Consider the following 23,787-nt stretch of genomic DNA (forward strand, 5'->3'; position numbering starts at 1 on the left):
GAGAGAGAGAGAGAGAGAGAGAGAGAGAGAGAGAGAGAGAGAGAGAGAGAGAGAGAGAGAGAGAGAGAGAGAGAGAGAGAGAGAGAGAGAGAGAGAGAGAGAGAGAGAGAGAGAGAGAGAGAGAGAGAGAGAGAGAGAGAGAGAAGAAGAAGAAGGGAGCAAGAACAGATCCTTCAAATTGTCTACTCTACTCATTCAAACTGACCGGCATCAACATGGCGAAAGAGTTCTGCACGAGTGCGCTTGGTTGTTGTCGCCTCTGCAACACGGGTCGCAAGTCAGTGGCCATCCCGGCCGTGGGAGCCGTGAGTTGACGAGCGTGTCGTGGTAGCGGCGCGAGCCAGATGGCTTGAGCAAAAACGTACTCTTGGGCGCAATCAGTTCGCGGACGCCCGGCAATTCACGCGCAGCGCCAAAGTATCTAAAACGAAAGCAACCCAAGCCAAAGGCCACCGTGCCCCAAGGGTGTATAAATATAATACATGAGAAACCGGTTCATGCGAGGAGAGTGGCGTGGTGTTGCTTTCATCGATAATCCGCCACGAATTCAGGTTTGGCCGGAGGCGAAGGGCGTACTTGTAGCCAAAATTGCCCTGGACCATTCGACCCTCAGAGTCCAGAAACCTTTGGTTTGTTTGCTATGGAGGCGAATTCAGGACCAGGTCAGAGGGGAGCAATGTGCATGGCTGTCAATCCATGTTCAAGCGGAGCAGTCATCAAAAGCAAGCACGCCGTACAGTATAGTCTGCACCGCCCAGTTCCACTATCCGATACTCCCAATGCTTCTTCTCCCGCAATAGCCGATTGAGTTCGTCATTGAGGTCGCGCAGACGATACTCGCCAAGCCCAGCTGTTGTGCAATGTTGAAGGAGCACGGACAAATGCAGATGCGGGGGAGCAAGCAGGGGTATGCTTCAAGTGAGAGTCAAAAGAAAAAAAAAAAGAGCAAAGGGGAAGGACCAAAGCTGGAAGGTCGGGATTGGCGTCAGCAGTCAAGGTTGATATGCAACGGACCGTTTTGGATCTTTTGCAGTCCTTGAGAGAACTCATAGATGATCTACAAAAACAGTAAGGCCAGGCACATGAAGACGTAGCAGAGAAAAACAAACAAAAAGAAAATCGCGGGCTGAGGTGTGGATGAATGCAAAGAGCGTACGTCGCGGCGAAACTTTTCGGCATCATGCAGGTCGTGGCACTCTTTGGAATGGTAGGGGCGCCTATTGTCAATTAAGCGGCAGGAAGGCCGGAAGTAAGCTGCAGGCAAGCCCCGGCAGGGTGGGCAATCACGTCAAGCGTACGCACTGCTTTTTGGGGTTCACTTCGTTCATCTTCCCTGCAACCCAGCGGTTGAGGAGCGATCTGCAAGGATCACGATGACAAGGGTGAGCAAAGGCCAGGTCAAGTCGTGATGGTGATGTGTGCAGCAAGGGCGTTCATGGAACATACTGGGCTTTTTCTTCATTACGAGCCTACGGTTTGAATGGTACATGGCCCCAAGAACTGAGGTGAGCGTTTCGACCAAGCACGAGGCGCCACGGTGGGCCACAAGTTTGAGCTGAGGCGAGAAGCGCAACGCGAATGCTCGTTCGTACCATGACAGCGGTGAAAGATTACGAAAAGCAACCTTCTCCGTTTCAAAAAAGCAGGGTAGGACAAAACACGGTAGGGCAAGGTGTGGCCTGCTTCGCTTTGACCAGCCGCCGCCGTCGTTGTCCTCTCCTGTTTGATCGTCGAGCGTGGCCTCTCCGTCGTCGGTCGGTGCTCAGATCAGAAAAAAAAAGAGAGAGAGAGAGAGAGAGAGAGAGAGAGAGAGAGGGAGAGCCAGACGCAATGCTACCAAGCGTCAGAGTGGTCTGCTTGTCAGCGCATTTGCCTTTTTTTTTCAAAGGTCAGTAGCTTGAACATGAGTGTGACCGGCATCACACTATCGTATTGGTGTCTTGGTCTTTCGACTTTGGCCTGACCAACAAGGCACTTGTGCTGCAAAGGGGCGTTTTATCTATGTGTGTCGCTGTGTATTTGTTGACCTTTGTGCGTTGTGGTGAGGGGTCAAAGTGGCAATGTGGCTCTCACCGCCATGGCCATCCCACTTCATGCTGGTTCATGCTGGGACCGTGGAAAGTGTGAAGGGGTTGGGGAGGACCTGTTTTCTGCTGTTCAGTGGCTGGATGTCTGGCGAAATCACTCACGGCAGTGCTGTCGCATTCCTTTTTTTATTTTTATTTTTGGTTAAGACAGCCTCAAGATTCCTGAGATAACAAGGCCATTGGTGTTGGTCAAAACAACAGCACGATGGTATGCAGTGTGCCCTGTTCTCAGTTCAGCTTTGTGGCATGGCTACTCGGCGCCGCCCGGGGGTGGTCAATCCGGGTTTTGTATCTTCTCACTCCAAAAAACCTTGATGGTTTCATGGGTGCAGTCGCAGACAGTGGAGGAACTGTTTCCGGTCTTTGCCAAGGATGGGAGCACCATTCCCTTTGAGTCGGTGGCAATGATTGTGCGGGCCTGTGGCTACTGTCCCACTGATGCACAAATCCAGGATGCCTGCCGTGCAGCCGGCGTGGCAGGTGCGTTGAATGATCCCAAACAGCGGCCCCGCTTTTGGCGATGCATGTTCTCGCTCTGATTTCCCCTTGTGGTCTCCTGTTGCTCTATTGCAGGTGCAGCAACGCAGGCACAGGTGGCACAGGTGGTGAATTCGCTGAAGCATGCCAAAGATGACAACATTGAGGGCACCATCACGGATGCTCTGAAACTCTTCGACCACGATGGTGGAGACATGGTGACAGTGTCGGAACTGGCTCATGTGGGTTTTTGCGCCGCGGCACCTGGTCAAAGACATTCCGGCCTTGTGAGAAACAGATGCAGCGATATCTTCTTGTCTGTTCCTCATGCATATGGTGGCTGCAAACAGGTGCTGGGCAGCTTTGGGGAGAAGATGAGCAAGGAAGACATTGACGAGATTTTTGGACAAGCTGAGGTGAGGTGCCATTTCAGCTTGCACCCGAAGAAGCGATCGTATCAACCAGGCCCCTTTCGAGAAAAAAAAAAAAAAACACAACAACACCAACTCATACCGTGTTGTGGAGCGCAGGTGGACGGCTTTGGGCAGATCAACATTCAGGAGTTTGCCTTGCTCATGCGCAAGGAAACGGGCGAGGAAGACACGCTGTTTGCTTGAGGTCCTGTATGTGTTTGGTGAGGCGTGGATGCGGCAGCCAGCTCTTGGTATACATGTTGTCGTGTTTTTTTGGGCTTTTTTTTTTTACTGTTTTGGATTTTTTTTGCATGTTTCTTTCCTTGCTCTGTTGCTGTTTGCAGTTTAGTGATTTGGTCCAAGGCTTCAAGCTTCCCTGCTTGGCCCCAGACTTGCTTTTGTTGTGCATACCATGTGCAAGGCGCAAGAAATTCATATCCCAAAATTCTTAGAAAAATTAACATGTATCGGATGTAAAAAGTTTGGATCGCGCGGCTGCTGTGTGGCTTTGTGGACTTGTATCCAGATGGCAGAGTTGGAATATACACACGACTCCAGGTCAATCAGTTTTTCAGGGTGGTAAATTGGTTGCAAACGTAAGCGGGTGGCAGAGTCTTGTACACATGACGGGAGTGGTGAGTTTTAGAGCAGAAGGGCGGGCCCCGAGAAATTTAGAGAACCTTGGCCTCGTTCTTGAGCTTGTCAATGAGCTCATCCACTGACTCAACCTAGCGCCATGGGTAGGTGGAACGAAGCGTCAAGTGAGACAAAAAAAGGCGGGCCAAGTAGGGATGTGTAAGCACGACGTGCATCGGGCGTACCTTGATACCAGCGCTGCGCGCAGGGGGTTCGGCAACCGAGAGCAGCTCGAGACGGGGGCTCACATCCACACCCAGCTCTTCGGGGGTCGTCGTCTTCATGGGCTTCTTCTTGGCCTTCATAATGTTGGGCAGTGTCGCATAGCGAGGCTCGTTCAGGCGCAAATCGGTCGACACAACGGACTGTCAAGAATGCAAAAAAAGTGAGGCATTTGCCAATGGCCGCAACGGGCAAGGCCGGCCTGTCAGCGCCTGGGCTACAGGCAAAGGGTTTCGCTTGGGTAGCGGCAACATACCGGGAGCTTGACGTCAATAGTCTCGAGGCCACCATCAATTTCACGAACAACGGTCAGTTGCTTGCCATCATCGGCCAAGTCAATCTTGTATGCAAAAGTTGCCTGAGCCAAACAGCGCACATGAGGGCAAAGGGTCGTCCGAAAAAGAATGCAGGTGCAGGGCGACGACGTACCTGAGACCAGTCGAGCAAGCCCGAGAGCATCTGGGCTGTTTGGTTGGCATCATCATCAATGGCCTGCGACACAAAGCCGGGGCAAGCCGAGAAGCCGATCAATCGCGGCGAGAGGTCGTTTAATTGGGATAGAGCCAACGCGAGCATCCCCACAGGCGCACGACAATAAAACAAGGGCGCAGCCACTGCTAGCCCAGACACATTTGGGGTGGATACATTTGGGGTGGATACCTGCTTGCCGAGGAGGACAAGGTCGGGGGTTTCTTCCTGAACGAGCTTGGCGAAGATCTTGGCAACGCCAAGGGGCTCGAGCTTATCGACCTGATCATACGAAACGTGGATGGCACGGTCGGCGCCCATGGCCAAGGCCGTCTTGAGCACATCCTGTGCACCCTTGGGACCGCAGGACACAACAACGACCTCATCCAGCTTCTTGCCCTCCTTCATGCGCACAGCCTATGGGCAGGCACAAACGCACCGCAAGGGGAAACGAAAGGGTTTGTCAAACAGAGAAAAAGTCGAGAGACCGTTTTGCACCATCACAAAGTTTCTTCCCCGCGCCGTCAGGCACAAGAAGAGCGCGCGCACCTCCTCGACCGCCAGTTCATCAAAAGGGTTCATGCTGTGCTTAACACCCTCGGTGACAACGCCGCTCTTGTCCGGCTTGACGCGAATCTGCCGGGCGCGTTGAAAGCAAGAAAAGACCAGGCGTAAGACAAGGCTCAGGTGTGTGGCCCCAGAGCCACTGGGGGCTAACTTTCCCCAGTCAGGCTACGCGCGCCGGCACGCGCACCACCCCTGCGCCGACAAACACATCGTTCTTCAGAACCCACCTTGACGGCATAATCAATGACACGCTTGCATCCGACCAAAGCCCGCTTCAACGACATGGCGGCGGTTGACTCGTCAAGGAAATCAAGAAACACAAATCCAAATCCACATAAGAAAATGGCAGGCAGAAGGGCCAATGTCGCAGTGACCGCAAAAAAACAGAGAGAGAGAGAGAGAGAGAGAGAGAGAGAGAAAACACTGCAAAAAGAAAAGGCAGAGAACCTGTGCAGGCACGAGAAGTTCCTTACGGCCCCACTTCATTGGAGGCCACTACATGGATGCAACAGCTGTTGTGGCCACCTTTGTTCTTCGAATGCGGGGGTCATCTTCTACAGATGGCTACGCGGCCTGACCCCCATTTGGTTGCCCCATTCTCACCACCTTCGCCTTCTACAGCTCGCCAGGAACGAGCACACGTAGCTTGTTGATGTCAGACGAATGTGTCTCCTTCAACTCAAGCAGGCACATGTAATGCATGCTGTTGACTCTAAGGTGTGTGTGCGCTTTCCCAGTCTGTCGCCTTTGTCTCAAGTCAGTGGCGTTGGAGTTGTCCATTTACCATCCAGTGGGTGTGGCAGCGACCGTATTTTTTTTCTTCTTTTGTATATCTCTGCTCTTGGGGTGCGTGCGCGGTCCCGCCGGCTGCCTCACTCGCCGTCCCCGGGAGGTTGTCACTGCGTTTGTTGCATTGTTTTCTCCTCATGCGCCTGTGTGCTATCAGGACAAGCCGACAAATCGCTGACTGCCTCCTGCCGCAGCGTCCTTTGATACATCCTTGGCTCTGATTGTCGTCGGTGCGTGCAGGATTTTATCTGATATATCTACCTACCCGGAGAGTGTCGTCAGCTGCTTGCATTGGCTCTCTTTGATTTGGCGCGGCTTCTCACGGTGGCATGCTTGCCTGTTCGCCGGGAGTTCAGGGCCGAGCAAACGCAACCTTGCGCGTGCGCTTTCCTGGAACGAGGTACATCCTTCTTTGCCCGTTGTTTGGAAGCCTGACTGTGTTGGGCCCACGAACCAAAGATGGCGCAGCCGTGCTGGATCGAGCTTCCGCCTAAGCGCGCTCAGCATGTCAGTTTTACTGAGCCGCTCATCAAGTTTGTGGCCAATGAGTACCAGCAAGATCCCGCCACGCTCAAGGAGGCAGTTCAAGAACTGACCGACCTTCGTGATGCTTGCGTGGTCCGACCCGCGGAGCGCCACGAATCAGGCCTCAAAGCCATCAACAAGTTAGTTGGCCGCTCGTTTGCTCACTCCTCTCGCCACGTTTATGCCGGCAGCCCTCCCTGCCACTCAGCTTCTCCGTGTCTTGTTGACAAGCATCCTCTTTCATGCCCTCATGCGTTTTCTGCCCTTGCTCGCAGGTACTACGGCCGCCTCTGCGCCTTGTCCAAGCGCTTTCCATTCCGCACCTCGGAACCCTGGAGTGGCACGCCGCCACCCCCCATTGGCATCAAGTTTGCTTGGGACGATTTGTTTGCAGCCAACTCACTCTTCTCTCGGAGCAAGACAGTTGGTACGTCGGGTCGCCTGTATCCCCTCCCCGACCGCAGTATGAATGGCGCTTGACCATACATGAGTTGACCAGTTCCTCCCTGTCACGTCAACAGCCTTGGAGGATGTAAATTATGAGAAGATTTGCGTTCTCTTTTGCATCGCCGCTCTGCAAAGCCAGATTGGCGCCATTAGCAACTACAACTCTGACGAAGGCCTCAAAACTGCCGCCAAAAACTTTCAGGTAAATTCACTACACGCCCGCTCCAGTATCACACTAAATTTCTTGCGTTTTGAATCATCCATGTCAGCTCTCTCGCTCACCTCAAATGTGTTCTGGTGCTTTCTTTTCTCATTTCACACAGGGAGCCGCCTCCATTTTTCGAGCAGCTGCCTCAGAGGTCCATCGCTACTACACCACCACGCCCAGCAACGACATCAACAGTACACTGCTCAACGCGCTCCACCTTGTCATGCTGGTATGCATCACTCGCCAATCACTCCTATCACCATGCTCGCCACGCTACCAACTGCACTGACCACATAAACAACAACCTGCCATTGCTCTCACGATAGGCCCAAGCACAAGAAGTTGTTTGGCGCAAGTGCGTCCTAGGTACGGCGCTCGCATTCCCAAACCATGTGCCATCATGGCACTGCCCATGCTACATGGCTCTGCAATCGTTTCGATCTGGTATACAATATATATTTTTTCTTTTGTGGGCCTGCGTACCCTCAAATCACGCCACCTTGTCGCTGTCTTTTGGGCTCAACAGAGAACCGCAAAGACCAACTGGTGGCCAAGGTTGCCAAGCAGGCTGCCGTGTACTACGAGGATGCATTCAAGACGCTCAAAGAGCTGGCCAATCTCAACAAGGATTGGGTTCAGCTGTGCAACGTCAAGTACCTTTACTTTGAAGCCGAAGCTCATTTTCGACAAGGCCTCTTTGAGGATACCCAAGACAAGCAGGGTCAAGCCCTAGCACGTTACCAAGCTGCTCTTCGCGCGATTCAAGAAGCCGACCGGCTTGCCGCCAATATGAAATTTGATGTCAAACGGGTCATGGCCACCATCTCGGCCAAGCTCAAGACGGCCGAGAAAGAGAACAGCACCATTTACTTACAAGTGGTGCCCAGCCCCGACACGTGCGTAAGAGGCAGAGGGCGGTTCCAGGGATCCACCAGATGGTGTCTCTTTGTTTATGCACTCAAACTCTTTGGATCCCATCCCGGCCATGCGTCGGCTGGATGCGTAGCGCACTCACTCGCACCTCATGGTTCACGTGCATATGGCAGGTTGCCGTTCGTGGAGCGACAGAACCTTGTCAGTGCCGAACGCTCCTTGCCAGACTTTATGTCAAAGGACATCATGGGAGACGACCCCTTTGTCGCGGTGGTGCCCCTGGTGCGTTACATTGCTTTGGAGTGCTCTGGGCGAACCAACCCAAGCTCGCAGCAGATCTTCCGCTTCTGAGGGGTTTTTTTTTTTTTTTCCTTACGTACCTTTTTCGTACCACGCGTCGTGCTGCTACCGCAGGCTGTGCATCAAGCTCGCAAGCGATATGAAGATCGGCGGGACGAGCACGTGGCGCAGCATATCAATCAGTTGCGCCAGGTGACTGCAGCCTGTGTCGACGATCTCAGGGCCATGAACCTTCCCGGGGCGCTGCAGGTGCAGGAGAGCGGTGATGCCGTGCCCGAGGTATGTCGTTTCTTTTCTTTGCACACAGGACAAACGCCCCATCCCGGTGACTGTTGTTGGGACGTACTTGTGAGTCTGGTCGGGCGGATGCTGATCTGATGCCCGCGGGCTATTGCGTAGACGTTGCTGGCGCATTGTCAGGAAGTTCAGGCAGCAGGCGGCGTGCAATGGGTTGAAGATAAAATTAAGGTACGTTCGTGCTGCTTTGCCAGCCTTCTCCGGCATTTTGGCGTCTTGATGCTCCCCATTTGTGGCGACGGTCTTTCTTTGGATTGAACTGGCTGGGGCTGCCACAACGACCATTTAGCTCCAGAAAAGCAAGTCTTTCCTCGCGTCATTTCATCTAACACGATGCCATGTTTTTTTTTTTGCTGCGGACACTGACTTTAGAATTTGCCGTCCCTCAGTCAAATGTGCCAAGACATGTTGGACGAAGCGCGCTCGTCTCTGGATCGTGAGAAGAGCGAGGATGAGGTGTGTCAAACCACGGCATCCTATGATGGCAAAGGCTCTTGCGGGAATCTTGAGTTTGTATTCGTGTTTGTGGTCGAGTGTTGATGCCTCCCCTCGTGCTTGCTTACGACATCACCATCCACGCGTGTTTGCCCATGCGCCTCCCGTTAGCGATATCGTCAACAGTATGGCGCTAAATACACGCTCGAGCCCTCGGATCGCATTGCCGACCCCACTCGTAAGGAGGTGGAAAAGTTTGCAACCATTCTGCAGCGCTCGCGTTCTCGCGACGAGGAGGTTGTCTCCAAATATGCCAGCATCAAACGTGAGTTTTCAAGTTTTTAAGCGGCAGGGGTTCGTTTAAGCGCATACTCGCCAACTTGTGTCAGCTCTCACCCCGTGCATTTCGGCTCTGTATGTGGGTTGCAGCTGGCATCTTGGTGATGTGCAAGTCTCCCGATGAGCTTCAACAGATTCTACCAAAGGATTCACCTGGGAGCCAACGTGCGTTTTTGTTTTTTTTCCTCATTTTCATTCGCGTTGTCTTGAGCCAAACATGCCATTTTTTATACAGTGACGTGGCCTATATGATCAACGGGCTCAAAGGGTCACTCTCTCACTGCCCTGACCAATGTGATAGAGGCCAGCAATGGTACAACGAGCACGCTGCGAGAGTTGCTGAGCAAATTGGATGAGCTGCGCACAGCTCGTGATGGCATGGAAGCCGAGTTTGAAACTGCAAAGGTGAGGAAACTTTAACGCTTTGCACAGCGCATTGTCTGCTGCACCTTTTGTACAACCTCCGACTGCGATTGCTTTTGATTTGTTATTTCTTCTTCTCTTGAGATCCGTTTCACTCATGGTCGAGGCGTTGCACTTGTTGATGGGGCACTCATAGGCGGAGGACGATATTTCTGGTCTGTTGTTGGAGCGTGGTGCCGATGTTGTCGAGGAGATGGCCTTTCAGGAGCAGCTGCAACGCTACAAGCCTCTGGAGGCCCGAGTCGAACAGCTCGTTGTGGAGACCAACACCGTTATGGCACGCACCAAGGAAGCCTTCCAGGCCTTTGCTGGTGAGCGAGGCATGCAAACCAGTGAGCGACAGGACATGCTGTCTGATCTTGAAGCCAAGTATCAGGGATGGATGGAGCTTCGGGCGCATCTCACCGAGGGTGAGAAGGTATGTTGTGTGTCGAACCGTTGGTCCTGGTCCTGTTGTTTTCATATCGGTGTACCGTGTCCCTCGAGCTTGTGTACTTGGCGAAACCATGTGCCTCGCTCTCTCTCTCTTTCTCACCGCCTTGCTTTCAGTTTTACACCAACCTGGCAGGCTTGTTGGAGCGCCAGCAGACGAAGGTGCAGGACTTTGTGCTAGCACGCCAGCTTGAAGCCAAGGATTTTGTTTCATCTCTTTCCCGCAACATTGCGGCAACACCATCGGAAAACTACGGTTCGAGTGGTCCTGCCTTCTCTTCTGGCTCGACAAGTCAACCTCCAGCTGCCAGTGCACCGCCATCCCAACAGCAGCCATACACGGCCCACGGAGGTTATCCGCAGCAACAGCAACAGCAACAACAACCGCCGCAATCGCAACCGCGACCTGCTGTTGGTGGGTATGGGGCAAGTGCTCCTCCACCATCTTACGGTGGTTACCCAGCAGCACAGCCTCAAGCGCCCTACCCCCCACACGGAGCGCAGCAGGGACAGCAGCCGTACTGGCAACCCGCGCCCTCGGCGCAGCAGCAGTACGGTGGCTATGCGCCTCAACCTGGGATGCCCCAGTCGTACGGCGGCGCGCCGCCACCAGCCTATCAATCAGGCTCGTACGGCGCTCCTTACGGGCAGCCACCACAGGGTGGTCCGTATGGAGGATATCCTGCCCCAGCATCGCAGCAGCCACATCAACAGCAACCTCCCTACGGATATGGTGCGCCTCCTCCAGGCCCTTACGGCGGTCAAGGTGGGGGATATCATTCTTCGGCATAGAGAGATGCAGTTGGTACCCAGCCTCATGTTGACACCAAAAGCTGTGTTGGGTGAAAGAGCTTACCCATGTCTAGCTATCAGGCTGTGCGATCAACCGAATGTTGCATTGTGAGCCTAATCTTTCTGCAGGCTACTGCGTTAAATTTTTGTTTATGCTCCGCACTTTGTCAGTTCTTGGTAACCAAACCGGTCGTCTGAGTTTGAGAAAGATACGTGCAAGGAGTGAGGGGGTTCAATTATAAAATCGACATGATTCGTTTTTTTTTTTCCTTGTTTTTTTTTTTTTTTCAATCAGATAACCCAATTCTTCGAGGTGAAGGCACAACCTCGTATGAATACAGATGGTGCATGTCACAACCACTGCTACGGCGACTCAGGTCGCTGTGGAGGCGGCGGGAGAGCTCTCGGGAGATGTTTCTGCGTCTACATCGTGTGATGAGGCTTTGAGTGGTAAGCTTTCATACATCATATCCACCAGGCTTTGAAACTCGCGATGCCTGCAGCGAAACGACACGCAGGGACAGGCGTTAGGAAGTGGTGGCCGGCAAAGCGGGCAGCATCAGGCGGATGGTACTCACTCTTCCTCTGTGGTCTCTCGGGGCATTCGGATGCCGTCAAAGATCTGCCGAGCACGCGTATTGAATTCACCCACCTAATCATAATCACACAACCGGATTGAGAAAGAGAGCGCGATGTAGCGAGTTACGGCCAACGCGCGGAGTAGATGTCAAGAGGGGACAACTTGTGAAACCCAGGGATGTATCATCAGCATCCAAAGGTTATGAGGACCTTACCGTTTGAAAGCCACCAATGAAATGCAGGCCAGCTGGAATGGCCAGGCCTACACTGACCACCATTGATGTGGCAATGACGAGGGCTCGGCTTGCCAGGGTCACTCCCTCGGCTCGCAAGTCACGACCCTAGTAGAACAGCGCGATGAATGCAGGCACACCATAAGAGCCAAAAGTCAACTCTGAACGCTGCTGCCATTGCGGTGTGTGGTGGATACCACTCAGACTGCTGTTCTTGCCTTACCTCGGCTTCGGCTTGGGCAAGCGCAGCCTTGACGGCTTGCTCGTCATGAACCTCGACGTTCTGCTGACGCATCCGACGAAAGTTGCGAATAAATCCAAAGGCAAAGGAGCCAAGAGCCAAGGAGCCGAGGGCCATGGCGACCATGGTCTTGTTCAAGCCTGGTTGGGAAGATGCAGGGGCATCTGGCTGGGGGCTTTCGACTGCATCGTGCAAAGCGCTCTCTGCTGGCGGCGCCAATGGTCGTGTCGTGTGCATGATGGCGAACAAACCGCAACCGCGTGCATGAAAATGACCTGAATGGAACGTTATAAATTCGAATTTGGTTGTTGCTCTATAAAAATAAAATAAAAAATTTACATCCGGATGTACATGTAATAAACTTGATTCGTGAATGTTAAATTTTTTATTGTATCAAGTTTATTGAAAGCAGACGGGATGTCATGAACTGTATGTAAAGTTTTCGTGCCGTGACGGCGGATGTCGGGCAAAGCATTCAGAAGGAGGCCAGGCGCTCGAGCCCAGATCACTGCTGCGAAACTACAGTGGGCGCAAAGTATTCCGTGCACCCACTATGCTGCCAGCAAGGAGACGCCAGGGTGGCCATGGAAAAACACTGGCCGGTCGAGTTGCTTAGGCGAGTGTCGCATCATGTTGCTCAACCATGTGCTTGAGCATGCGCCGAAAAACAAAAGGGAAAAGCCTGCCAATGATCCATCCAAAGCCCCAGACAGGTTTGGCACGGCAACTCCAGATGACCTCGCAATCCTAAACAGTTGGTGAGGCCAGGCGCCGAGTGAATGGATACACCCGGATGATATGTAGTTAATGGGGTCGATGAAACGCAAGGAACTGACCTCGCCCACCGCCCTGAAGGTGATGATGCCCCGGTGCGAATGTACGGGAACACCTGTGGATAGACGAGGCGATAACAGGGTCCTCGTCAAGTGTGCACGTCTTCATTCTGCTCACGATGTCAAGCGACTCAATCAATCACAATCACGAGCACAATGCACGTTACCTGATTTGACCTCGTATTCGATACGTTCATCTGGTTCCCCTGCGACGATTGCTTCAACTACAAATCTGGGCAGACCCACCCTGGTGGCATGCCCAGGGTATGTGGCGTGAGGACCGGGAAGTGCAAAAGAGTCGGCGCACACTTGCTCGCCTCACGAACCTGCGAGTGGCTCCAATGTACCCTTGAGCCCGAATACCCTCGACAGGGTGTGCAGGTGTACCTAGTCCCCCTATGGTGCCATTCGTGGATGTGAGCCAGGCTGCACCAGGAGCAAGAAATGCTCGATGCTCCCGAGCGCGTTGAGCTCCAGCGGTCGGCGCGTGCGCCCAAACCTACCGCCGTCCTTCCAAACATACTGCATCCAGGCATCATACGCCTCAGGTACTCCTGCTTTGTGCAGAATCGCTGTCTCACGTACCGACACGTCGCCCATGGTGCAAGTCCAAGTACCAATGGCCCTGCACTCCCTCCGGGCGCTTGATCTGCCAAAGGAAAAAAAAAAAAAAAAAGAGAGAGAGAACAGAAAAGAAAATGATTGATCCATTGGCTTGAATTTTTGAATTTTTAAATAAAACGTTTCTGGTTTAAAGTTTCAAACAGCCAACAGTCGATTTTAAATTTATTTTTTCACTTTTAAAACTTTCATTTTTCAGCTTGACAAATGATGGAACAGCTCAACCAGCTGTGGGTGCTGACGGACCAGGCTCATGCCTGGTCGGCGCAAATGGTTGTGGCTAGTCATGAGGCTTGGTTGTGGACTGAAGATCAAATGCAACGCCATTTGCCGCCCGAGTTTGCCGAGGAGGTTCGCGCCGCCCTCCTGAGCACTGCCGAGTGTTTGCGCCTCTGGGCCATCGTGGGCTGGTCCATGACTCGAACGGTTGCCTCGCTGGCCCACGAACACCCGTTTTGGTTTGGGGGTGTCCTGGCCGCCATTGTGACTTTGCTTGCCGTGCGTTGGGCCGTGCGCTGGCTGTACTACAAAATACAGCAACATGTTGTACGTCTTGAGCAACGGCTCCGTCACTGGCAGCACCGCACCATGCAGACATCTTCCCGGGCTTGGCGCTGGATTATCTGTGTCATGCCCCACATCATTTTCACGTCCTTATTCAGCCTTGCGCTCCTGTCTCCACACTCTCGCCGCTTTCTGGACGACACTCGCACTCTGTTTACACTCGGTGTCATTATACCGATCTGCCTCTCGCTTGCAACGCTGCTACCTCTGGAATTGGATGACGGCTCCAATGATGCAGCTGAGGACGCAAACGATCGACCTGCCGCGGCACGAAAGCACCAGTCTATGGGTGCGCCGCAGCGTGAAATCTTAAATTTGGCGCGTCGCTCCTGGGTCAGCTACTGGAGCGCCTTGGCACTTCTATTCACCATGACGCAGCCACCCTTTGTCGTTTCCTTGCTGCCCATGATCCCGCTTGCCACGGCCGCGTCGTCCGGAATCGTTCTGTGGCTCTGGCTACCCTTTGTGCATGGCTGTGAGGTGGTAGCAGATGGGTGGCACTGGGTCTTGCGAACAGCTCTGCCCTTGCTGGCAACCCGACAAGAGGCGCTGACCACGCAGACTGGCATGATCACCAACATAGTCGTCCCGGCGATCAAAGGCAGCCTGCCCGCTGCCGTGCAGAATTTTGTGGAGCCAATCGTCCAGGGCGGGCTAGTGGTTGTCGTGGCAATACCCTTTTTCTTTTCACCGCGCTTCATCCAACATTTTGGCTGTGCGCTTGTCGGTGCTCTTGTGCCCGCATACAAGGCGCTTGACATCCTCGGTCGCCCTTCTTTATTGAAGCCTCAAGGTCAAGATACCCGCACACCGGCTCCCATGTCTGAACCCATGTCGGCCTTGATCCTACACTGGCTGCAATACTGGGTGGCGGCGGTCCTGTTTTATGCCGCGCACGAGTTTTTAGAGGGACCGTTGTCTGCTCTCCCGTTTTGGTATGATGCGGAGATTGTGGCGTACCTATGGCTGCAGCTGCCGTACTACCGTGGAGCAGAGTTGGTTACCAGCACGCTTGTCCAGATTCGTCCCGTGCAGCACGTCTTGCTACCGTTCTCCCCCGTGCGCAGTGTTCAGCGAATCAGACTTGGCACTGCCCAACCCCGTCCTGGCAGCCGGTTGTCTGGTGCGACGCTGGGCGCCAGTCCTTCGCTGGGGCAGCATACGGTCCGCCGTCGACTTCTTGCTCAAAAGCCTGACCTCGGCCCATCAACGCCTTTGCGCCAATCTCTCACATCGTCCACCAAGCCCAGAACCCAGGCCGCACCTGCACCCCAACTAGACCTGAGCGAAGAGAACGACCCACCAGCTACAGCTAAAGAAGAGTGAACTGGCTATCCACCTGACTATGTGATCCTGTTGTTGCGTTTCGAGAATATTACAATCACCCTCTCCTCAAACGAAATTCAAAACAAAATTTAATCATGTCTTGCGCAGATGAATGTTCATGTACAGGCAGTCAATTCAAAGGCCAAATTGCCCCATAATGGCAAGGTTTGACTGCTCCGTCACAAGCGCGCATTTTCACCCTTGTCACAAGCGCGCATTTTCACCCTTGTCACTCATGACGCCTGGAATGTTGGTCAAAAGCCGTCAGCTCTTCTCTTACTGGCAAGTACGGCGCGCCACACATCCAATGCACGTCAATCTAGGCGCCACAGAGAGGATTGGCATCAAGAATGCTGACTCATACGGGGTTGTTGCTGTTGAAGAGACTGGACCAAAAGAAGCAGTTGCTGCTTGATAGAGGACACATCTGCTTGTATGACTGCGACGTCGGCCTTCATGCGGTATAGCTCCGTCATGATCTGATTCTGAGCACTCGAGGATGCGTTGCCCCCCTCATGCTGAAAGGCTGCCAGCGTTCCGTAGAGACCGTTCAAAACCCCGGGAGTAGCACTTGATGCCTGCATGCCTGCATGATTCTGGCCTGTCCGATGCGCAGATGCTTGGGCCTCCATGCGCCGGGAGTTTTCTTGCGTATGATCATCGGCGCTCCTTGCTGTGTCGGCAGTTGAGGGGCTTTCGCTTGAATGTGCTGACCGCGTGAAGGATCGCGTTCCAGTGGCAGCTGTGTGACCAGGGGTGTTTGTCGTCTCGTCCAGGTCGGAATTCCTCTGGACACGGCTCGAGACTGCTGCCGCCGCCTCTGTTGCCTCGTGGTGATTTGCAGCCACTCCTGCCGCCTCTGTTTGTAAGAGCGAGTTGTCTTCCGAAATGGGAATGCGGCCCTGTTCGTCCTGGTCGCGCGGTTGGCGTGTCCACTCCTGGCTCAAAGCCGAACGTGCCCCTAGCACTCGCTGGCGTTCACTGAGCATTTTTTGCATCAAATGCCGAATGCTATTCCAAAGCTGTCTTCTCCCTTCGATTCGTTGTTGCTGTTTCCTTGTGCTCGAGTTGCTTGTTGTTGGATCTTCTGCCATATCTTGAACATACTGAGACAGAATATCAAAAAAGAGACCCCACCAGCCGTGACGTTGACCACTCCTGTGCGATCTTGGCCCGAGATGCGCCACACGCTTGATGGCATGCCGCTGATCGTGATACAGGCATGGCATTATGCCGTGTTGCAACAGCCTACATCGGCACATGGGAGAGGCAGGGCTGAGGGAACGTGCACAAGCGAGCAAGCGACGAAGGTATCACAGCACCACCGACCAAAGATGCAGGCCCCGCTCAAAGTTGTGAACCACCTCCACCCACTGGATCTTGCGGCTCGAATCGCGCAGTGTCCGTAGGCTCGCTGGGTTGTTGCGATCCAGCCTTGAGAAGCTGCCGAACCAGACAGACGTGAGCACGCGCGTGAATTCCTCAAAACTGTCAAAGCTGCGCCGATATCCGGTCCAGCGGCCTACCGCTTGGAGTCGATCACGGCCAGCGCATCAGCGCCCAGTCTCTTGCAGTCAAGAACCTTGACGCTGGTCGTTTCGCGAAGATGAAGTCCGTGATCAAAGCCTCGTTGAAGGATTTCTTTCAGGCTGCCCATGGCCATTCGTTCAGGGTCCGCGGCCTGTTCTGGCGCACGAAAGCCAAACACAATCGCATCGAGCTTCAACTCCCTTTCCACAGAGTCTGTTGACCGTGGGTAAGACGTCGCGGCAGCCATTTCTAACGGTCAAGCAGCTCTTGTCAAATGCAGCCCGCTTTTTCATGGAGCCAGTGAAAAAGTCGATTTTTTGATCCTTCAAAGTGCTTCTGTTCTGCTTGAAATTTCAATCTTCCAAAAAAATTACAATGTCATGAACATCTGATGTAATTTGAATTTGAATGTTCACACCAACCGGGTGTGTGAACTATAGGTTGCAAGTGCAGCCAATTTCCTTGACTTTTCGATTCTTTTTTTAAAAGCCTCCCGGCAGGATGAGGCGTGGACAGCGGGCAGCCGTGCAGCGCCGCTTGCTAAGCTGGGTGTGCTTGGCATGCGTGGTGTTGGTGGCTTGCATGGTGGAGAGGACGTTTGGCGCTGCTGCCGATCCCATGTCCTTGCCCGAGGGGCTATTAGGCGCGGTCGATGTCGTGGGGTGGACATGCCCCGCGCTCTTGGAGGAATACGGCCGACCGCGCTCGCTCCACACCCCACAAGAGCAATTGAGCGAAGCGCAGCGCAATGACTTAAGTAACCACAGCTGGGTGCCGATGGAGCACTATTTTGTGGACGACTCGCGCCGGGGTCAAGGCACACATTACCAGTATCAAAAAGGCCAGCTGGCGAGCATGGTGTTGCGCGCAGGTCGCGCCCTCGCCCAGCTAGCGCAGCGCAAGGCGGCTTCCGCTCCTGGTCTCCTGCCGGATTTGCAGGCGCCATCGTCCTTGACCGCACACGTGCGCCAGCAGCAAAAAGACATGTGGTTCTTGGATGCGGCAGCTCAAACTATCAAACCTGGGGCACGAGTTTTGGTGTTTGGATCGACCGAGCCCTGGTTCGAGGCCGTGGCCCTGGCACTCAACGCGTCGAGCGTCGTCACGGTTGAATATAATAAGCTGACCTATGGTACGGACGGGATGTGCATGACAGCTGATGATCAAACAACACGTGTCACCCTCTCTTCAAGCCACGCGATAGAGCCTCACCGGTTCGGGTGTCCCCCATAGTGCATGACCGCATTCAGACTTTTACTCCAAGCGAATTTCACGCCTCTGCTGTAAGCAGCACTCGCTTTGACGTGATCATCTCCGCCTCTTCCTTTGACCATGACGGACTGGGACGGTGCGTTCTTTTTTGCAACAACTGCAAACTTGCTGGTGTCGAAAAGCGCGCGTCGAGGGGCCCCACTGGCGGCTGACGACTTGCCACGTGCAGATATGGCGACCCACTGGATGGCCAAGCTGATTTGAGGGCCATGCGGCTGTGCCGCTGTTTATTGCGGGGTGGTGGTACACTGCTGCTGTCCATTCCTATTGGCCCCGATGTTGTCGTGTACAATCTACATCGCCGGTATGTTTCCATCAGTGGAGGCTCTGGCTACTGTGCCTGCACCGCTGCCTTGCCTTCACTTGTCGCATGTGCATGATGTGTCTTGTTAGATATGGGCGGCGACGCTTGCCACATATGCTGGCGGGCTGGACGCCAATCTTTGTCACGGGCTGGGATGAGGCTCGATTAGACGCCGACAACAATTTTCGCCAATCCTTCGAGCCTGTATGGGCCTTGCGGAAGACGCGCCTGACCAAGCCCTCTGGGCAGCCGTCAGCAAAGTCCAACCCTCGAGTTGAGCTATAGGAGCCAAGCTCCAAGCCGGCTTGTCGAATTGGGTGCTTCCTATGACTGTGAAGATTTGAAGTTTGGAAACTCAATCCAGTAATCACATGTCAATTTGAGTCACGAGTTGTGATCGTACCGCGCAGCGGTTATGGCGTCCATGGCAATGGATCGCATCTCAAAGCCGTCAAAAGAGGCCAGCTGAAAAAGACACTTTAAGCTGAGCTGAGCCAGATTAATCAAATCAATGCAGCGAGGGCACCAAAAACATCCATCGCAAGATTTCATCTGAGCAATCTCCGTGGTTCGCTTGCCTTCAGGTTCACTTTTTGCGACGTTTGGAGGCCATATGGCCCCGGCAGTTGGGACAGTACCTGTGGAGATGCAACCGAGATCAAGACGGGACAGAGGCATACAAGTGAGGCTTGGAACCAGTGTAAAGACGCAGAGACAGACAGACAGACAGACAGACAGACAGACAGACAGACAGACAGACAGACAGACAGACAGACAGACAGACAGACAGACAGACAGACAGACAGACAGACAGACAGACAGACAGACAGACAGACAGACAGACAGACAGACAGACAGACAGACAGACAGACAGACAGACAGACAGACAGACAGACAGACAGACAGACAGACAGACAGACAGGTGTCAATGCAGGTCGGACCATTTGCTGCCTTTGGGCTTTTCGGTGAGGCCGACACAGGCGTAGTGGAACCACTCATGCGGGCACTGAAGTTGGATACAAGAAACGTCCAGGTGAGACAGGATGACCAGCAAAGTTTGACGATATCGTCAAATCATCCAATGATCAAGCTTACATCTTCGTTATCGCATCCAATCATCTCTCCAAAGGAAACCTAAAAGGCACGATTTGCGCAAAGGAGCCGTCGATTGAGCTGAAGAAGCGAGGTTCCCGGTACCCATGTATGGGTGCCATGCCAAATGGCAGACCAACCTGGTTGCAGATGCAATAACGTGGCTCGTTAGGGTCAATGGCCATTTCCTCCTTCTTCCTAAAAGCACGAACAAGAGTGGAGCATAGTGAGGTCCACTCACACCGAAGGAGGAGCCGTCAGGACGTGGCAAAGACCCGCGCATCCACGTACTGTGCGACGGCCTGGGCACCTGTCGTCATCCGACAAGGCGATAGCGAGATCAGAGGACGTGAGTGGCGATCACACATGAGCACCGAAAGCAAAGCTGGATGGTGTGCGCTGCACCTTCGGTAAGAGCCTGATTGGCATCCATTTTGCTCAGGTCACCATCGAGATCCCGGATGTGCTTGTCCACTGTTTCATAGCTGTCAACGGCCAGGGCGATTTTGCGGTCGCTCATGTCCAGGGCATCTTCAAATTGACTCTAAGTGGGCAAGGGACATGAGCACAGCTGCCGAAAGCTGAACCTGCAGCTGGGAAGTCGAGATCTTCCCATCCCCCTTAAACTATGGTTAGCTTCTTCAGCGACTGAAACGGACCCGCAAGTGCCGTAGACGACGCATGCGCTCTGGGCCCGTCACTTTGCCGAGGTCCTGCAGGAGCTGATTGCAGCCCTGATCAATCTCGACGAGCAAACTCTGCACGTCCTGGTCCAGAGTTCGTAAGTCTGAATACTTGCGATCCAATTCGCCAGGCAGCTCGCCCACGCGCTCCAAAAACTGAGACAAGAGATAGGACGCCATGCCGGCGTTGGAGACTAACACGTTCCCTCGCGCCGAGCGTCGAGCGTCGAGTGAGCGGTGTGCGAGGAGCAAATGGAGAGATCGGCCGATCAATAACGGCGACATGAGATACACTGATATTTATCACACTTTGAAAGGTTATAACCCAAGATGAAAACTTTTGATCGTGAAAACTTTGAATCATCCTCTCCCATTTAAATTTTCGAATGTGCTTTTTAAAAACCCAAAGCGTTTGATTTTTTTCTTTTTCAAAATTTACATGTAATTTTGATTGAACTTTTTTTAAATTTTAACATTTTCGTTTGCGTTGTCAGGTACCCGACTTGCGGTTCAAACGCTTGCGACGGCAGTTGGCGTGAGCTTGGCTAGCCCGCTTTCTTCGGGAGGGGCCGTGGCGGAATCTCCCTACATTTGCTAGCAATTCAGTTGGCTTTGTGTACACCGGATCCCACTTTGCAAAAAGGGCTTGAATCAGCTACCATGTTGCCCGAGGTGGACGCTTCGGGTCAGGACCGGGTCGAGTACCCAGGGGCCATGTCCCAGCTCGATCCACTATTTTACGCTCAGCAGCTATTTCGACGTCGCAAATACGACCAGTGCGCGGTAGGTCTTGTCGTTGAGCCACTAGTAACCGCCACTTGCGTGCTGCCGTGACTTGATTCACTCTGGAGACCAGTGCACCCACGCCATCTCGCGCAAGATTTCGGCGATCGGACATGGCGGCGTTCCAGGGGCGCGGGGCGTGCTTCGGGGAATCGCGAGCTTTCATTCCATATCTGTGTACTTGATAGGATCTTTGCGCCCACCTGTTGGAAAAAAACCCATACGACAAGGTTGGTCAAGGGCCTGAGCTGGTTTTGCGAGTCAGTAGACTGCATGTCACACGAGCCCACCCCGTGCTCATGGCATGTACCATCTTGTCCAGGCTGCCTGGTTTCTCAAGACCCGGGCCTTGACGGAGGCTGTCCGGATCGACGAGACCGAGTTGGAGGAAGAGGGCCTGGCAGAAGTCATGCTGGACGACAATGCAACTGCTCAACTCCCACGTACGTGGACACTGTGAAGCGCTCTGATGGCGCAAAGGCGAAATCCCACACTGACAGGGATAACCTGGCCCGGCTTGTGCGAATATATACAGGACCTGGAACCTCCTTCTCTCGACCAATGACCAACCAGGGCGCCAACAAAGGCATTCGGTACGGCAGAAGTTTGTTGTTTCTTCTTTCCCAGGCTCGATGCTGAGGATGGCCATGCCGTCGTTGACAAGCCATTTACCCTGGTCCTCAATAAAAGCGAGAACACTTTAACATCTGCCCTCCCATTTCCTGCTCTACTCAGGCCCACCAGCAAGACAGGGCGTCCCGTCAGTGGCTTTGTGCGCCCAGGCACCCAGGTGGGTCGTAAAGTTGGTGCAATCAGACTCGGGTCTTGCGCTCAAACATCTTGACATCGGGGGGTGGTCCCTCACCCTGCTCCGTTGGCATGTATTTCTGCCTAGTCGGGCCGCCCTAGCACCATGGAGAACGCCATGCGTACACCGCGTACGGCGACGGCACGCCCCGTGACGACGGCTTCTGGTCGTTACGTTCGTCTTGGAACGGTATGTGAGGATCGCATATGTGCTTGGCTGTCCGCCGCCTGCCGAACCTGCTAAGATAGCCGTCGAGGCAAGCTCGGTCTGATCTGGTCTGTACGTCTGCACCCTCGATGGTGCCCAGGCCTCGATGGTTTCAGAGGATGTGGGCACTTTTATCAATATTGAGAAGTTGGACCTTCGCAAGTATGCCACACGCCCCATCCTAGCCAAGGCCCTGTTCTTGTACATCCTACACGTGGGCGAACAGCCGGTCAAGGCGCTTGAGCTTGCTGCTCATGCCACCGAGTACGAAGAGTTCAAGGATTGGTGGTGGAAGGCCATGCTGGGCTTTTCCTACCATCGGTTGGGCATGTATCGTGACGCCGAGCGCCAGCTGCAGTCTTCGTTGCGCCAGCGGGCCACCATCTTTGGGGCCATGCTCTTGGCCAAGGTGGGTTGTATGACGCTGCGCCAGCTCTCCCGCAAGCCTTGTTTTTATTAACGGGTCTTTGGGCTTGGCAGGTGTACATCCGACTGGACCAACCTCAAAACGCGCTCCGTGTTTATCACGATGCGCTTAAGCAGTTCCCCGACGAGACGGTCCTGCTGGCTGCGGCAGCCCGAGTTTACGAAGGTATTGGGGACCTTTCGCGTGCCGTCTCCGAGTATCGCAAGCTGCTCGAGCATGACAGGTAAGACCTTGTGCCGTCAACCAGGTCATTGGCCCGCGGATGTGTCAAAGGAGATGGTGTCCTGAGCATACCCTCACTCTCCCTCGCCCCACTTGCCTGAACCAGCACCAACGTGGAGGCCATTGCTTCTCTTGCTGCCGAAGACTTTTATGCAGATCAACCCGAGTTGGCTCTTATTCAATACAGGCAAGTTGTGTCTGATGCAGGCCAGGACAAGACTGACCTCACGATCGGGATAGATGCGCCGATGGGGGCACATTCTTCTTACTTTGTTTGGCACGGACGACCTGAGACAGGCGCCTTTTGCAGATGGGCGTGGCCAGTGCCGAGCTCTTCAACAACTTGGGTCTTTCTTGCTTCCAGGCCCAGCAGGTATGAATTCCTCTGCTAGAGTGTGCTAGGCTCGACCGATTTTCTCAAGATGCGCTCTCACGGCGGCGGTGGTGGTGGTGGTGGTGCAACACAGTATGACTTGGCTTTCAACTGTTTTGAACGTGCCCTGATGCTGGCTGATAACAGCTCCCTCTCCGATGTGTGGTACAACCTGGGACACGTCTGTCTGTCGCTGGGGGATACGACGCTGGCTGAGCAGGTATGGATCCACCTGCCCTCCGTGCCGTTGGCCTAGATGGAGCATTCACTCCATCGCCCGCTGCGTCCTCTTCAAATTTGCATAGTGTTTGCGACTATCCATCACGTTTGACCCCTCAAATGCCGAAGCCCTGAATAATCTTGGGGTGATTGGTCAGTACGAGCGTTCGCGGGACGCTCAAGCTGCCTGGCTGCTAGCGCCTTGTATTTTCCCTGATTGTGCTTTGCCCACTTGTCGCGAGCAGAGCACCGATATGACAACTTTAGCAAGGCCCGAAACTATTACGCCAAGGCCATGGAACACTCGCAGTATGTACATGAGCCTCACTATAACCAGGGTCTGATTGCCTTCACCCACGGAGACCTGGCCAGTGCCATGAAAGAGGTTCGAATGTCGTACTTTTGTTGATGCAAGGCCAACGCCCCATCCTCTCTCTCTCTCTCTCTCTCTCTCTCACGCTTTGCCTGGCTGCCCTACTACCCCTCATCAATCCAGTCGGAGCAAGCGCTGACTCTTTACGAGGACCACGTTCCCTCTCGCAACCTCCTCAAAAACATTAAGCGCCTCTTGCGTGAGTGAGTGCAGAAAAGATGCGTTTTGTCCAAAGTTCTAATCCAGAAAACATCTGACATCTGCCTTGATACGATTTCGGCTATCACTTCCACGGCATAAACCATTTGAGAACAATACAAATCGTCAAAAAGCAGCCGTTGATCCCGATCCAGCGCCAAAATCACAA

At 53.7% G+C, this 23,787-nt stretch overlaps 9 protein-coding genes across 9 annotated transcripts in view; 4 read left to right on the forward strand and 5 right to left on the reverse strand.

Moving 5' to 3' along the window:
- The window catches only part of MONBRDRAFT_32310 (uncharacterized protein), a gene marked incomplete at both ends in the record, with an annotated part of 2,640 nt that extends 545 nt beyond the window's left edge, over positions 1-2,095 (reverse strand). Inside the window, 7 exons of the mRNA XM_001745623.1 lie at positions 366-421; positions 577-638; positions 738-850; positions 1,015-1,057; positions 1,157-1,217; positions 1,303-1,359; positions 2,028-2,095. Of these exons, the coding sequence (XP_001745675.1) occupies positions 366-421; positions 577-638; positions 738-850; positions 1,015-1,057; positions 1,157-1,217; positions 1,303-1,359; positions 2,028-2,095 (460 nt within the window). The remainder of the gene's footprint in view (positions 1-365; positions 422-576; positions 639-737; positions 851-1,014; positions 1,058-1,156; positions 1,218-1,302; positions 1,360-2,027) is intronic.
- A 1,446-nt stretch (positions 2,096-3,541) lies between these two features.
- MONBRDRAFT_36967 (uncharacterized protein) lies at positions 3,542-5,263 on the reverse strand. The gene is made up of 7 exons (XM_001745624.1): positions 5,098-5,263; positions 4,853-4,939; positions 4,496-4,720; positions 4,265-4,327; positions 4,092-4,193; positions 3,799-3,978; positions 3,542-3,705 (listed from the first exon to the last, which is right to left on the reverse strand). The coding sequence occupies exons 1-7, from the start codon at positions 5,152-5,154 to the stop codon at positions 3,649-3,651; spliced, it is 771 nt and encodes a 256-aa protein (XP_001745676.1). The 5' UTR covers positions 5,155-5,263; the 3' UTR covers positions 3,542-3,648.
- An 855-nt stretch (positions 5,264-6,118) lies between these two features.
- MONBRDRAFT_32312 (uncharacterized protein) lies at positions 6,119-10,989 on the forward strand (the record flags this gene model as incomplete). The annotated part of the gene is made up of 15 exons (XM_001745480.1): positions 6,119-6,324; positions 6,460-6,611; positions 6,706-6,833; positions 6,955-7,068; positions 7,166-7,205; positions 7,366-7,735; positions 7,886-7,994; positions 8,127-8,291; positions 8,412-8,480; positions 8,682-8,765; positions 8,916-9,069; positions 9,174-9,248; positions 9,385-9,488; positions 9,643-9,924; positions 10,056-10,989. 15 exons carry the CDS (start codon positions 6,119-6,121, stop codon positions 10,728-10,730), a joined length of 2,727 nt encoding a protein of 908 aa, XP_001745532.1. The 3' UTR covers positions 10,731-10,989.
- Positions 10,990-11,064: 75 nt separating this feature from the next.
- MONBRDRAFT_36969 (uncharacterized protein) lies at positions 11,065-13,216 on the reverse strand (the record flags this gene model as incomplete). The annotated part of the gene is made up of 5 exons (XM_001745625.1): positions 11,065-11,227; positions 11,309-11,382; positions 11,525-11,650; positions 11,766-11,923; positions 13,120-13,216. 5 exons carry the CDS (start codon positions 13,214-13,216, stop codon positions 11,104-11,106), a joined length of 579 nt encoding a protein of 192 aa, XP_001745677.1. The 3' UTR covers positions 11,065-11,103.
- Positions 13,217-13,447: 231 nt separating this feature from the next.
- MONBRDRAFT_36970 (uncharacterized protein) lies at positions 13,448-15,197 on the forward strand (the record flags this gene model as incomplete). Its single annotated transcript, XM_001745481.1, has 1 exon — positions 13,448-15,197. The coding sequence occupies one exon, from the start codon at positions 13,448-13,450 to the stop codon at positions 15,125-15,127; it is 1,680 nt and encodes a 559-aa protein (XP_001745533.1). The 3' UTR covers positions 15,128-15,197.
- A 274-nt stretch (positions 15,198-15,471) lies between these two features.
- MONBRDRAFT_7999 (uncharacterized protein) lies at positions 15,472-16,904 on the reverse strand (the record flags this gene model as incomplete). The annotated part of the gene is made up of 2 exons (XM_001745626.1): positions 15,472-16,375; positions 16,654-16,904. 2 exons carry the CDS (start codon positions 16,902-16,904, stop codon positions 15,472-15,474), a joined length of 1,155 nt encoding a protein of 384 aa, XP_001745678.1.
- A 371-nt stretch (positions 16,905-17,275) lies between these two features.
- On the forward strand, positions 17,276-18,518 carry MONBRDRAFT_8000 (uncharacterized protein; the record flags this gene model as incomplete). Its single annotated transcript, XM_001745482.1, has 4 exons — positions 17,276-17,789; positions 17,891-18,005; positions 18,099-18,233; positions 18,323-18,518. The coding sequence occupies 4 exons, from the start codon at positions 17,276-17,278 to the stop codon at positions 18,516-18,518; spliced, it is 960 nt and encodes a 319-aa protein (XP_001745534.1).
- A 301-nt stretch (positions 18,519-18,819) lies between these two features.
- On the reverse strand, positions 18,820-20,188 carry MONBRDRAFT_25212 (uncharacterized protein; the record flags this gene model as incomplete). The annotated part of the gene is made up of 7 exons (XM_001745627.1): positions 18,820-18,871; positions 19,175-19,239; positions 19,329-19,367; positions 19,466-19,523; positions 19,617-19,635; positions 19,731-19,869; positions 19,985-20,188. 7 exons carry the CDS (start codon positions 20,186-20,188, stop codon positions 18,820-18,822), a joined length of 576 nt encoding a protein of 191 aa, XP_001745679.1.
- Positions 20,189-20,503: 315 nt separating this feature from the next.
- On the forward strand, positions 20,504-23,627 carry MONBRDRAFT_32314 (uncharacterized protein; the record flags this gene model as incomplete). The annotated part of the gene is made up of 13 exons (XM_001745483.1): positions 20,504-20,791; positions 20,980-21,021; positions 21,114-21,234; positions 21,327-21,384; positions 21,527-21,581; positions 21,687-21,788; positions 21,907-22,215; positions 22,287-22,456; positions 22,753-22,828; positions 22,923-23,048; positions 23,134-23,200; positions 23,293-23,432; positions 23,463-23,627. The coding sequence occupies exons 1-13, from the start codon at positions 20,669-20,671 to the stop codon at positions 23,625-23,627; spliced, it is 1,554 nt and encodes a 517-aa protein (XP_001745535.1). The 5' UTR covers positions 20,504-20,668.
- Between the last annotated feature and the right edge of the window lie 160 nt (positions 23,628-23,787).

The sequence above is a fragment of the Monosiga brevicollis genome, genomic scaffold, assembly GCF_000002865.3.
Source record: "Monosiga brevicollis MX1 MONBRscaffold_9 genomic scaffold, whole genome shotgun sequence".
NCBI lineage: Eukaryota > Choanoflagellata > Craspedida > Salpingoecidae > Monosiga > Monosiga brevicollis.

Excerpts from the sequence above, each read along its gene's own strand:
- MONBRDRAFT_36967 (XM_001745624.1), bottom strand. The coding sequence starts at position 5,154 with ATGTCGTTGAAGCGGGCTTTGGTCGGATGCAAGCGTGTCATTGATTAT. Across the intron at positions 4,721-4,852 it reads ATGAACTGGCGGTCGAGGAG|GCTGTGCGCATGAAGGAGGG; the intron begins GTGCGCGCGCTC and ends GCCTGCCCATAG. Across the intron at positions 4,328-4,495 it reads TTGTCCTCCTCGGCAAGCAG|GCCATTGATGATGATGCCAA; the intron begins GTATCCACCCCA and ends TTTGTGTCGCAG.